This window comes from Chaetodon trifascialis, chromosome 6 (genome assembly GCF_039877785.1).
Source record: "Chaetodon trifascialis isolate fChaTrf1 chromosome 6, fChaTrf1.hap1, whole genome shotgun sequence".
In the NCBI taxonomy this organism is placed as follows: Eukaryota; Metazoa; Chordata; class Actinopteri; order Chaetodontiformes; family Chaetodontidae; genus Chaetodon; species Chaetodon trifascialis.
In genome coordinates, this window is record NC_092061.1 from 26556033 (window position 1) to 26567693 (window position 11661).

Below are 11661 nucleotides of genomic sequence, written 5' to 3' on the forward strand. Positions count from 1 at the left end.
ATTTCAGCAATAGGAGTTTTGTTGTTTACGTGAGAAACATGTGTTCGAGGGGTGCGCCGAGGCCAAACTCAGACATTTCTCAGACCCTCACGGGGCCCATCACCACGGGGACGGCTGGGCTAGGAGAGCGAGCCCAGGGGTGGGGGCCATTACCATGCCTTTAGTCTCTCCAGGCAGGAAGGAATGGAGCCTAAACTTTATTTGTATGTAGTGGGGGACATTTACAAGGATCTTCCTCAGGGTGTGCTTCACTTAACTAATACATATTCTGTGTGTTCTTGTTAGCACAGAGTTGTCTGTGGTGTTTACTACACAGCTGAGATGTGTGTGTTTCTGTGTGTGTTTTTAACAGCACTGCAGTGCTATAGAGGTCAGTGTTCTGTCTTTAGTACTGGACACTGACCTCTATAGCATTAGCCACACACCCCAGCGTTTGCGCACTGTATCACTCTCACAATGTTCTAGTTATTATTATTATTATTATTATTATTATTATTATTATTATTATATGCAAAAAACATTATTTTGGATGTGAAGCAAATCTCAAAAGAAAAAAAACAAGGTTTCTTTGGCGAATGTATGCTTTCAGTGTCAAATAAAGGAAGAGCTTAAATTCTGTTTCTTCCAACTAAGAAACATCTCCAGAATCAAAGCTGTATTATCTTTTCCAGAAGTGGAACTGTCATCCATGTTTTTATCTCCCTCTGTCTTTATTATTATAATTCACTGTTCACCTCCCTGAGTCTCTCCTCTGTGTCTCGGCTTAAAATTCTTTTAATCCTCTATAAAGCACTTTACAGGCTGGCTCCACTTCATGTTTCTGAATGACTGTCTCACCTGCTCTCAGTGACATCGCTGGGGTCCCTGTTTTAGTTTTATAACAGGCGGCATATGTGGTTGAAGTTACAAACAGACTAATGTTAGTAATATAGCTCGACTGTGATAATACCCTAACCAAATTATTTCTGAGCCCTTTAGCTATGACATGGTGACCAGACGTGACGTAAACTAGCCACAGCAGGGCACCAGACAAGTGGGATTAAAAGCCAGGTGTTGATTTTATCATAGCAGAGACTTTCATTAGTTTGTGATGATCAAGTTTTTCTAAAAGTTTCTTAAAACCATGAAATGGACACCTTTGTTGTGTTGAAGCTAGGGATTATTTTATATTCTCCCAATGCATGCATTTAAATATGTGATATTCCCATACCATAGGTTATTATCAGTCCTGTCAATCATTGTAAAGCAGTCTCCAGGAAGAAATAAAGAGAGAAGAAATGAAGAATAAAGATTTTGGTATGGTGATATTTAGTTCCCACCATGAGTCCTCTAAAGTATGTCTATAATAATCTTTGAATAGTATTTAGTGACAGCAAATAAAACAATGTGCACATTTGGAAAAATCAGTCAGTAACTATTCTCTCAGGTGTGTTCTTTCATTTGGTAGACATATTTCTTCATCAAACATATTGTGATGTAGATATGTTGGGTTTTACTGTGCTTCTCCTTCCATCTTCTCTAATTTCCATGTTTCCAATGTGGAAACATATGAAATTCCAGCTTTGCCCATACAGACTCCCTCAAAGTGCCAGCAGACATTTTATTTCAGCGTCTGTGCAGGGACTGCTGCTCTCTGTGCAGTCCTATATGCACTCTGCTGATAGCAGCATGGATTCTGCTCAGCTGCTCTGATGCACTTCCATCACTCTGGATTTGATGTCATCAAGTGGTAATATGAAATCTGACTTGAGTGGCCAGAGTGTCGGGACTGAGAAGCATCTGTAGAAATCCCAATGGAATCACATTTCAAACTAGCTCAACATGTGGCTTTGATCTCATTTACAAAATTTGTATTTGTGTTTTTTGTTTGTTTTTTTTTGTTTTTTTTGCTGTCCAGGTGTTCTAAAATCAATCTGAATACACTCTGGATATGCCAAAATGATTAAAAAAAAAAAAAAGAGCCTAGGCTGGCAGTCTGAACAAGGCCTTCGAGTAATTCAATCAGATTGGACAAGGAGTGTAGATGCCTCTTGCCAAAGATGCAGGGCAGAGATGACTCGATTAGTTTGAGGAAATTAGTAGAGAACACGCAGATTCTATGCTGAACAAACTGCAGTAACAGTAGTCTTACCTGGATCTTGGATCCTAGTTTCTCACCACGCTGTGTACTGTTCCATATGTTTTTAAAGGCCAGCAGACCTCATATCAGCTTCATCTCACCCTCCCAGAACACACTGACAGCACAACCTGCCACACTCCCAGCATTGCATAACGTGACAGGTAGAGTTTTTGGCTCTGGCTTGGCTTGTTTGACCCAGCTGTCATTCTAATCATTTTGCAGCTGAAAAAGCCACTATTGAGAACAGTTAACTGCTTGTTAATCTAATAGATTGGCAGTGATGTCCCTCCAGCTTCTGCGAGGTAAGCAAGACAGCCATCATAGGTGTTTTCTGTTTATTTTATGTTGTAGGTGAACAGAAAACAGCATTGTACAGGTTGTTCAAACACAGATGACAGGTCGTACAGGTTCTAGTCCTCTGTGTTTTCAGCTGCTGCCCTGCATCACTGTAAGGGCAGGAGACTGTACTTGTAATGTATAGATGTGTATGTGTAGTAACACAACGGCTAACATCTGTGCATCATCCAAAGAGTTATTATAGTTTTTGCTTTTTTTTAATTCTACTGGGGCAATAATGCATCTGTGCATGTGTGTTCACTCCAATTATTCAGCTTTAATTCACTTGTCTGTTTTTTCCCTGATTTTGTGCCTTACGTATTGTGCTTTTACCTTCAGTGGCCATGTCTGCAGCTTGACTTCATCTTGACAAGTTCAGTCCGAAACGCTGTTTTTTTTGTGTGTGTGTGTTCTAAATTTCAAATAAAAAATCTCACCGACATGTGGAGCGTGTGCCCTGATGATCTTACAAAACTGCTGAGTCGCTTCCCAACCTGTAAAACCTTTGTGAAACATTTTGCTTCTGCATAGACCTTTATTACAGCAGATATGTTCACTTGTCAAACACGTGTGTAACTATTAAAAGCATGGCCACTTTCCATTTAGGTGTCCCAGTGCCAGCTCTCTGGCATTGTGCATGCATGAATATTGGCAGACATGAATTAAATGGATCACCTGTACTTTTTCTTCTTAAATAATGTGCCATGTGTGCAGATGTGTCAGTAAAGACACTCAGCTCATCTTGTGGCTCTTTGACAGGATTACATTTAATGGCAATGTTTTATGAGTCTAATTTTACTATATCGGCATGTGACAACTACAGTATGGTTAAAGTTAGGCATAGATTGTACTATCAATAAATATGCTAATGTTAATTGTGGGTTCGGACTGAATGCACAGTCTCCTGTACAGAAGTCTAACACCCCAGCCTCACCCCAACCTCACCACTTAATGCTCCGTCTTGCTACATATATGGCCCACTACTTCCTGCATTAGTAATGTTGGTGTTGGATGAAAATCACGAGATGGGGAACAGTCCAATGTGGGCATAATTCCAAAGGACACTGGGCTGTTTAACCTGTTGATGTGTAGGGTTCCCTCTTTTGGAGTTACAGTATGTGTTGGACTAAAAGCCTGAGAGGGAATGGGAAATGTGTATAAAAAGAGTAAAAAAAGGACATTTTTCTGCATCAGTCCCGTAGGTGTGATCTATTCTCATGAATGTCTTTTGGTTTTGCCAGACCGTGCATGTGATGTCATAAGGAATTTATTAACCTAAGCTCTGTATCCACCGTAGTAAATGATTGTCAAATACAATAGATAAACTGATTATTTCTGTGTCACTACCACAATTTTATTTTAAATGACTGAGCAAGTCAGATTGTTGCAGCACACTTTATTTCTCACTGACAATCTTAGAAACAAGGTAAAATAGCCAATGATATAATGTGACAAAGGCATTAGAACAAGGGTTATTAATTGATGAAGTTACTGAGTTTGAGTGACAGTTGTTGTGTGTCAATGATGAATCACAGATTTGGGACAGAGAATCTAAGCACTCACAGCTCCTGGCTTGGAGGTCATACATTAGGATGAAAACATTCCTCAGAGATAGTTTGAGAGATGTGCAGGTTGCATGGAAAGACTAAAGACCACATACATCTGTACATGACTCATGACTGTAATGTCTCAGTTGAGGGTGTAGGCGTAATGGAGGGTGCCGCCTTCCTTCAGGTAGCAGTCATGCTCATGGGTTCCCAGCTTGATCTGACGCTGGCAGGTTCCCACAAGGTCATCGAAGAAGAGGTCACTGTCATGAACCTCAAGCGTCAGTATGGAGTTCTCCTGAGCAACGAAGGAGGCGAACTCTTCCGCCCACCAGGGGTTGATTTCGTCATCACGGGTGGCTGTAGTGCCCAGAGAGGTTGCGTCACAGTACACCTTGACATAGCCGTCTGTGATTCCAAATACATCAGAGGGAAGATCGGTGGCTCGCAGGTTAAACACTCTGAGATCGGACTGAGCCATACTCAGAATGCATAGGACCAGCAAGGGGAGCAGATAAGTTGAGGCCATGGCTTCACAGGACGCTGTGGAGGAGGAACGATAAATGTAGATATTGTAGTTATTTCTGAAATGTTTTCTCGAATCTAATTATTCACTATTTAAATTCAGTCACAACTGTGGTAACGCTGCATTTTTTTTTTTTTTTTCAAAAGTTTCCTGGACCTTATTTAACATAAAACCAGAAACAACTCTGAGGAGGTCTTCCTGACTGGCATAGCCCCAGTCCGTCAGGATTGGAAATAGGACCTGGGCCTGCATTATCACCAACATTGGCACCCCACAAGGATGTGTCCTCAACCCTATCCTCTACACTTTGTCCACCCATGACTGTGTCACCTCCCACATGGACAACATCATCCTCACGTTCGCAGACGACACCGCAGTGATAGGACGCATCACTGGCTTAGAGGAAGCAGCTTACAGGAGGGAGGTGGCCAGTCTGGTGTCATGGTGTGAGGACAACAACCTCACCCTAAACACGGACAAGATGAAGAAGATTATGGTCGTCATGAGAAGGGAGCAGAGACCACATCGTCCACTGTTTATCCGGGGGCTTGAGGTGGAGAGGGTGAGCAGCCTAAAATTTCTGGGCATCCACATCACTGAGGACCTCACCTGGACACTTCACACCACACAACTGGTCAAGAAAGCTCACCAGCGGCTGTACTTCCTGAGGAGATTGAGGAAGTTTGGAATGTCACCGCAAACGCCTGCAGAGAGTGGTAAAGACTGCTGGGAGGATCACCAGGACTCCACTGCCCTCTCTGCAGAGCATTTACCACCACAGGGTCCACAAGAGAGCTGCCTCCATCCTGAAAGACCCCTGCCACCCCCCAGCACGGACTGTTCACACTTCTACCCTCAGACCAGAGGTAAGGAAGTGTGAAATGCAGGACGTCCAGATTAAAGAACTCTTTCTTTCCCGCAGCCATCATCCTTAACAGTTAACTGGAGTCTAATTGTGGACTACCTCATTCATTCAGCTGCATTCATCACTGCACTGTAGCTCACACTTTACTCTTCACTGTGTACTTTACTGTTTTTACGGTTTAGTTTTACCATTTTGGACTTTTTACTGCTTACTGTTTGCTGCTACCAGTTTGCACACTTACTGTTTAATGTTTACTTTTACCAATTTGCACATGCTAATGTTTACTGTTGTAGCAGAACTGGCCTCTAACTGACCTTCTCTTACCCTCTCTGCAATACTCCAGAGAAATGGAGTTGTAAACCAGTCTAACTGGTTGAGTTATAGACCACCTGGTTTGCTTACAAGGAAGGTGTTAATTTCAGAGACAAGATGTCTGGACAAGAGACATCTCCTCCATGTTTTCTTTTCAGGGAAGCCAGGGACACAGACACCTCAACATCAAAGGTGGCCTTCTCCTCACCTTCTCCTCACTATGTTTCTCATGGCAATGCTAATTCTCTCCTGATAGCCCATGGGAGATCAAGACAATAAAACCGTCTGGAGAGACAAATGCCAGGCTCCAGAGGATCATCCACAAATATCAGCAAATGCTGATGGGTCGTAAACCGGACATCCATTAAAGCAACTAGTGACTCATGTTTGTGTGCTTTTTCTCAATACTCCAGGATAACCAGACTTTTATGTTAAACTTAACTTTTGATGTTTTCACCCTACAGGACTCACTGTACGCATAATATTGATATTTTTCCAGTTTCTGGGGAAGACCTGGTCTGAAGTATGACCAAGTTGTGATATTAACGGTTTTATAAAAGTTTGTCTGAATTCGGCGGCGGTAATGACACCCGGTTACGCCAATCGGAGGTCACTAAAATTAATGTGGAATCGGTGTGTACATATGCTAAAACGATGTCGGACTCCGTAGTTTTCTCTGGACCCCTGCCAAATCTGACCAGTGATGATATGTTTAGCCGCATGTCATCGTTCAATCGTTGGCTGTCGAGGTGGTGTCCAGCAAACGGTGTGGGCTTCATTGATAATTGGCAGACTTTCTGGGGAAGACCTGGTCTGATTAGGAGAGACGGCATCCATCCCACTTTGGAGGGAGCAGCTCTCATCTCTAGAAATCTGACCGATTTTATTTATGAACCTAATCCCTGACAACTCAGAGTTGAGACCAGGAGGCAGAGCTGCAGTCCTACACGCTTCTCTGCGCCTCCATTAGAGCAGTTACCCACCCAACACTCCATAGAGACTGTGTCTGCCCCCCGACCACGTAAACTAAGTAAACCAAAAGTACAGAGAAGAGGAGTTAAACATAAGAATCTAATTAAACTTAGAACAACCTCTGCAATAGTACAACAAGATAGGAGAATTAAATGTGGACTCCTTAACATCAGATCTCTGTCCTCTAAAGCTGTTCTAGTAAATTAATTAATATCAGACCATAATGCTGATTTATTTTGTCTGACTGAAACCTGGCTGTGTCCTGAAGAGTATGTGAGCCTAAATGAAGCTACTCCTCCGAGCCATATTAATACTCACATTCCTCGAGGCAGCGGCAGAGGAGGTGGAGTTGCAGCCATTTTTGACTCAAGCCTTTTGATCAACCCTAAACCTAAACTCGACTATAACTCATGTGAAAGCCTTGTTCTCACTCTTTCTCATGAGAAATGGAAAACAGCGCAGCCACGTTTATTTGTTGTAGTATACCGCTCTCCTGGTCCTTACTCCGAATTTATAGCTGAGTTCTCGGAGTTTCTATCAAATTTAGTTCTTGAAGCAGATAAAGTAATTATTGTAGGTGACTTTAATGTACATGTCGACGTTGATAATGACAGCCTTAGCACTGCGTTTATCTCAGTATTAGACTCAGTTGGCTTCCGCCAGAATGTACATGAACCGACTCACTGTTTTAACCACACCCTCGACCTTGTTCTGACATATGGCATTGAAATCGAAGACTTAATAGTCTCCTCACAGAATCCTCTTTTATCAGACCATCATTTAATAACTTTCAAATTCATATTACCAGACTACCAGCCAGTAGGCAAAAATTCTTATACCAGACTCCTGTCTGATAGTGCTGTAGCTAAATTTAAGGATATGATCCCATCAGTATTTAATTCAATGCCATGTCTCAATACAACAGAGGAGTCTTATGCTAACGTTAGTCCCTCCCAGATTGACTTCCTGGTTGATAGTGCTACAGGATCATTGCGTATGACACTTGACTCTGTTGCTCTCCTAAAAAAGAAGAAAATTAAACATAGGAGGTTAGCTCCATGGTATACTCCTCAAACCCGCAAATTAAAGCAAACTTCACGGAAAATAGAAAGGAAATGGCGTTCCACCAATTTGGAAGAATTTCGGTCCGCCTGGCAAGACAGTCTTAAAATATACAGGAAAGCCCTCCGCAGTGCCAGGGCAGCCTATTACTCTGCACTAATAGAGGAAAATAAGAACAATCCCAGGTTTCTCTTCAGCACTGTAGCCAGGCTGACAGAGAGCCATAATTCTGTTGAACCATGTATTCCTTTAGCTCTGAACAGTAATGACTTCATGAGCTTCTTTAATGATAAAATTCTAACTATTAGAGACAGAATTCATCGACTCCTGCCGTTAACAGGTACTGTTGTGTCTTCAAACGCAGAAATCATAGAAACTGTTACTCAGTCTGTCGCAGTTTTAGACTGTTTTACTCCTGTTGACCTTCACCAACTAATTTCAATAATTTCATCATCAAAATCATCAACCTGTATTTTAGATCCTATCCCGACTAAGCTGTTTAAAGAAGTATTACCTCTAATTGACTCTTCAGTTTTAGACATGATCAATCTCTCTTTATCAACAGGCTACGTACCACAGTCCTTTAAAGTAGCTGTGATAAAACCGCTACTGAAAAAGCCTACTCTTGATCCAGGGGTTTTAGCCAACTATAGACCGATATCCAACCTTCCCTTTCTCTCAAAAACTCTTGAGAAAGCAGTTGCCAATCAGCTGTGCGACTTTCTAAACAATAATAGTTTATTTGAGGATTTCCAGTCAGGATTTAGAGTGCATCATAGCACAGAGACAGCACTGGTTAAAGTTACAAATGACCTTCTAATTGCATCTGATAAAGGATTTGTCTCTGTACTAGTCTTACTGGATCTTAGTGCTGCATTTGACACCACTGACCATGGCATCCTATTGCAGACACTGGAACATTTCATTGGCATTAAGGGAACTGCGCTAAGCTGGTTTAAATCCTACTTGTCAGATCGCTCTCAGTTTGTACGCGTTAATGACGACTCCTCTGTGCTCACTAAAGTCAGCTATGGAGTTCCGCAGGGTTCTGTGCTTGGACCAATTCTAAGATTATCAGGAAGCACTCAATAAATTTTCATTGCTATGCAGATGATACCCAGCTATATTTATCAATGAAACCGGAAGAAACCAGTCAGTTAACTAGACTACAAGCATGTCTTCATGACATAAAGACCTGGATGACCTGCAATTTTCTGATGCTAAACTTGGACAAAACTGAAGTTATAGTAGTAGGCCCTAAACATCTTAGAAAGTCACTTTCTGATGACATAGCAGTTATGGATGGCATTGCGCTGGCCTCCAGCACCACTGTAAAGAATCTGGGAGTTATCTTTGACCAAGACATGTCCTTTCACTCCCATGTAAAACAAATTTCAAGGACTGCCTTTTTTCACCTACGTAATATCGCAAAAATCAGGCATATTTTGTCTCAATGCAGAAAAATTAGTCCATGCATTCGTAACTTCCAGGCTGGATTATTGCAATTCTTTACTATCAGGCTGCCCAAATTCGTTGCTGAATATTCTCCAGTTGCTCCAGAACGCTGCAGCACGTGTTCTGACAAAAACCAGGAAGCGAGATCATATTTCTCCAATACTCGCCACTTTGCACTGGCTCCCTGTAAAGTTTAGAATAGAGTTTAAAATTCTCCTCCTTACTTACAAAGCCATAAATGGCCAGGCACCTTCTTATCTTAAAGAGCTCATAGTACCTTATTGCCCTACTCGAACACTGCGTTCCCAGAATGCAGGTCTACTTATGGTTCCTAAAGTCTCAAAAAGCAGAACAGGAGTCAGAGCATTTAGCTATCAAGCTCCTCTCCTGTGGAACCATCTTCCAGTCTTTGTCCGGGAGGCAGACACTGTCTCTACATTTAAGAGTAGGCTTAAAACTTTCCTTTTTGATAAAGCTTATAGTTAGGGCTGGCTCAGGCTTGTCCTGGACCAGCCCCTAGTTATGCTGCTATAGGATTAGACTGTCGGGGGACATCCAAAGATACACCGAGCTCCCCTGTCCTTCTGTCCCTCTATATCCGCACGCTCTCATGTCCTACCACGGCGTGTTACTAACTTAGCTCCTTCCCCGGAGTCTCTATGCTTTGTCGTCTTGCAGGTTCCCATGGACAGTGGCTGAATCTGGATTGTGGATTTCAGCTGCATCTCCTGCCTTGGCCCTGCCTGACATCCACTGCAACTGCTACTGCTATTATTACATCCACTGTCACTGTTACTGTGACTGCATGTCTGTCTCTCTGTCTCTGTCTCTCTCTCTCTCTCTCTCTCTCTCTCTCTCTCTGACTGCTTTTCTGTCTGTCTGTCTGTCTGTCTGTCTGTCTGTCTGTCTGTCTGTCTGTCTGTCTGTCTGTCTGTCTGTCTGTCTGTCTGTCTGTCTCACTCTCCCTCTCTTGCTCTTCCTCTCTCACCCAACCGGTCGAGGCAGATGGCTGCCCACCCAGAGTCTGGTTCTGCTCGAGGTTTCTGCCTGTTAAAAGGAAGTTTTTCCTCGCCACTGTCGCCAAGTGCTTGCTCATGGGGGAACTGTTGGTTTCTTTGTAGATAAAAGAGCTTGGTCTGTACCAGCTCTATATGGAAAGTGTCCTGAGACAACTTCTGTTGTGATTTGGCGCTATACAAATAAAATTGAATTGAATTGAATTGTCATTACAAAACCATACTGCCATCCAGAAGTTCTTAACCATCAGATTGAATATGCTTGACTTGGCACATTTATCGATAAGTAACCGTAATCGTGATAATCATTTTTGGCAAATATAGTCTGCCTCTCTTTATTCCTATCTTTATTTTTGTATTAGTTATTCATTGAGTCATTATACCTGTTGGGATAAAACTGTACCATGATTATCATTTAATGTTGTCACCCAACCAAAGAAAGTGTCTAATGCATGCTGTGAACAATGTTGAAATGTCATTGAAAATTTGTCATTGAAATTATATGTGATTGACCATAGTGAGAAGCAGATGAGCCCCTCGTATGAATCATTGATTAGTTCAGCTCCTTGAGGCGATCGCGCGTCACAAACCGTCTCACGTGATTCGATGGCCTGCCCTTTCGACACGCCCCGGAGCGACCTTTAAAAACTGCGTGTAGTGCGCGTTAGTTGTTTTTTTTTTTTTTTTTTAGTAGTTCTTTTGTTTTCTTCTTTCTATGTCTAGTTACTCTCAGCTGTGTTCTTTTTCTTACTCTTTGTCTTAAGTTTTGCACAATCGTTTTGCTCTTTAAGTTTTTCGTCTTCGCGTTACTCAAAGCCATTCTGAGCAGCGTAAATTATCTTCAGAAGACGTATTCTTATAATTTGCCATAAGCTTTAAAGTTAACTTTCTATTTAGCCAAACGTTTTGTTTTTAACATCAGTAAATTTAGGCAAGTAATACTAATTTTGTAGCCTTCTTCGACCGGCCATCGAAGAGACTCTTAATTTGTACTATCAGTCTAAAATAATAAAGTAAGAATTTCATTGTACTAGGAAACTTGTTTATGCTGTGCATATGACAATAAAACACTGTGACTTTGACTTTCCTTTCAGACATTAGTTGGCACACAGGGGAATCTAGTCTGATTCGTTTCTGTTCATGTCTATCTTAATAACGAGATGTTTTTTTATTGGCGAAGTGAATGAAAATAATTTTTTGTAAAGGATAAGCCTGCTGTTACACCACATTTCTCTTCTTCACTTCCCATGTCTACTTTCAAAATAAAGTGACCAAAGTGACTCAGTTAGAAATGAACGAACAGAATCCCAGTCTGTTCTTCTTTTATTGTGAAAGATTTAACCAAAAATCTTAGTTCAGTCGTTGGTCACTTCGAAGAACCACAACACGATTCCAGCACTACCATGAGAATATTTATTAAAGTATTTTGTTAAAGTTATGAGCAGTGTTAT

At 41.7% G+C, this 11661-nt stretch overlaps 1 protein-coding gene across 1 annotated transcript; it reads right to left on the bottom strand.

The window, feature by feature from the left end:
* Nucleotides 1–4102: 4102 nt before the first annotated feature.
* On the bottom strand, nucleotides 4103–4531 carry LOC139333146 (perforin-1-like). The gene has a single exon (XM_070965429.1). The coding sequence runs from the start codon at nucleotides 4529–4531 to the stop codon at nucleotides 4145–4147; it is 387 nt and encodes a 128-aa protein (XP_070821530.1). The 3' UTR covers nucleotides 4103–4144.
* Between the last annotated feature and the right edge of the window lie 7130 nt (nucleotides 4532–11661).

Excerpts from the sequence above, each read along its gene's own strand:
- LOC139333146 (XM_070965429.1), bottom strand. The coding sequence starts at position 4,531 with ATGGCCTCAACTTATCTGCTCCCCTTGCTGGTCCTATGCATTCTGAGT.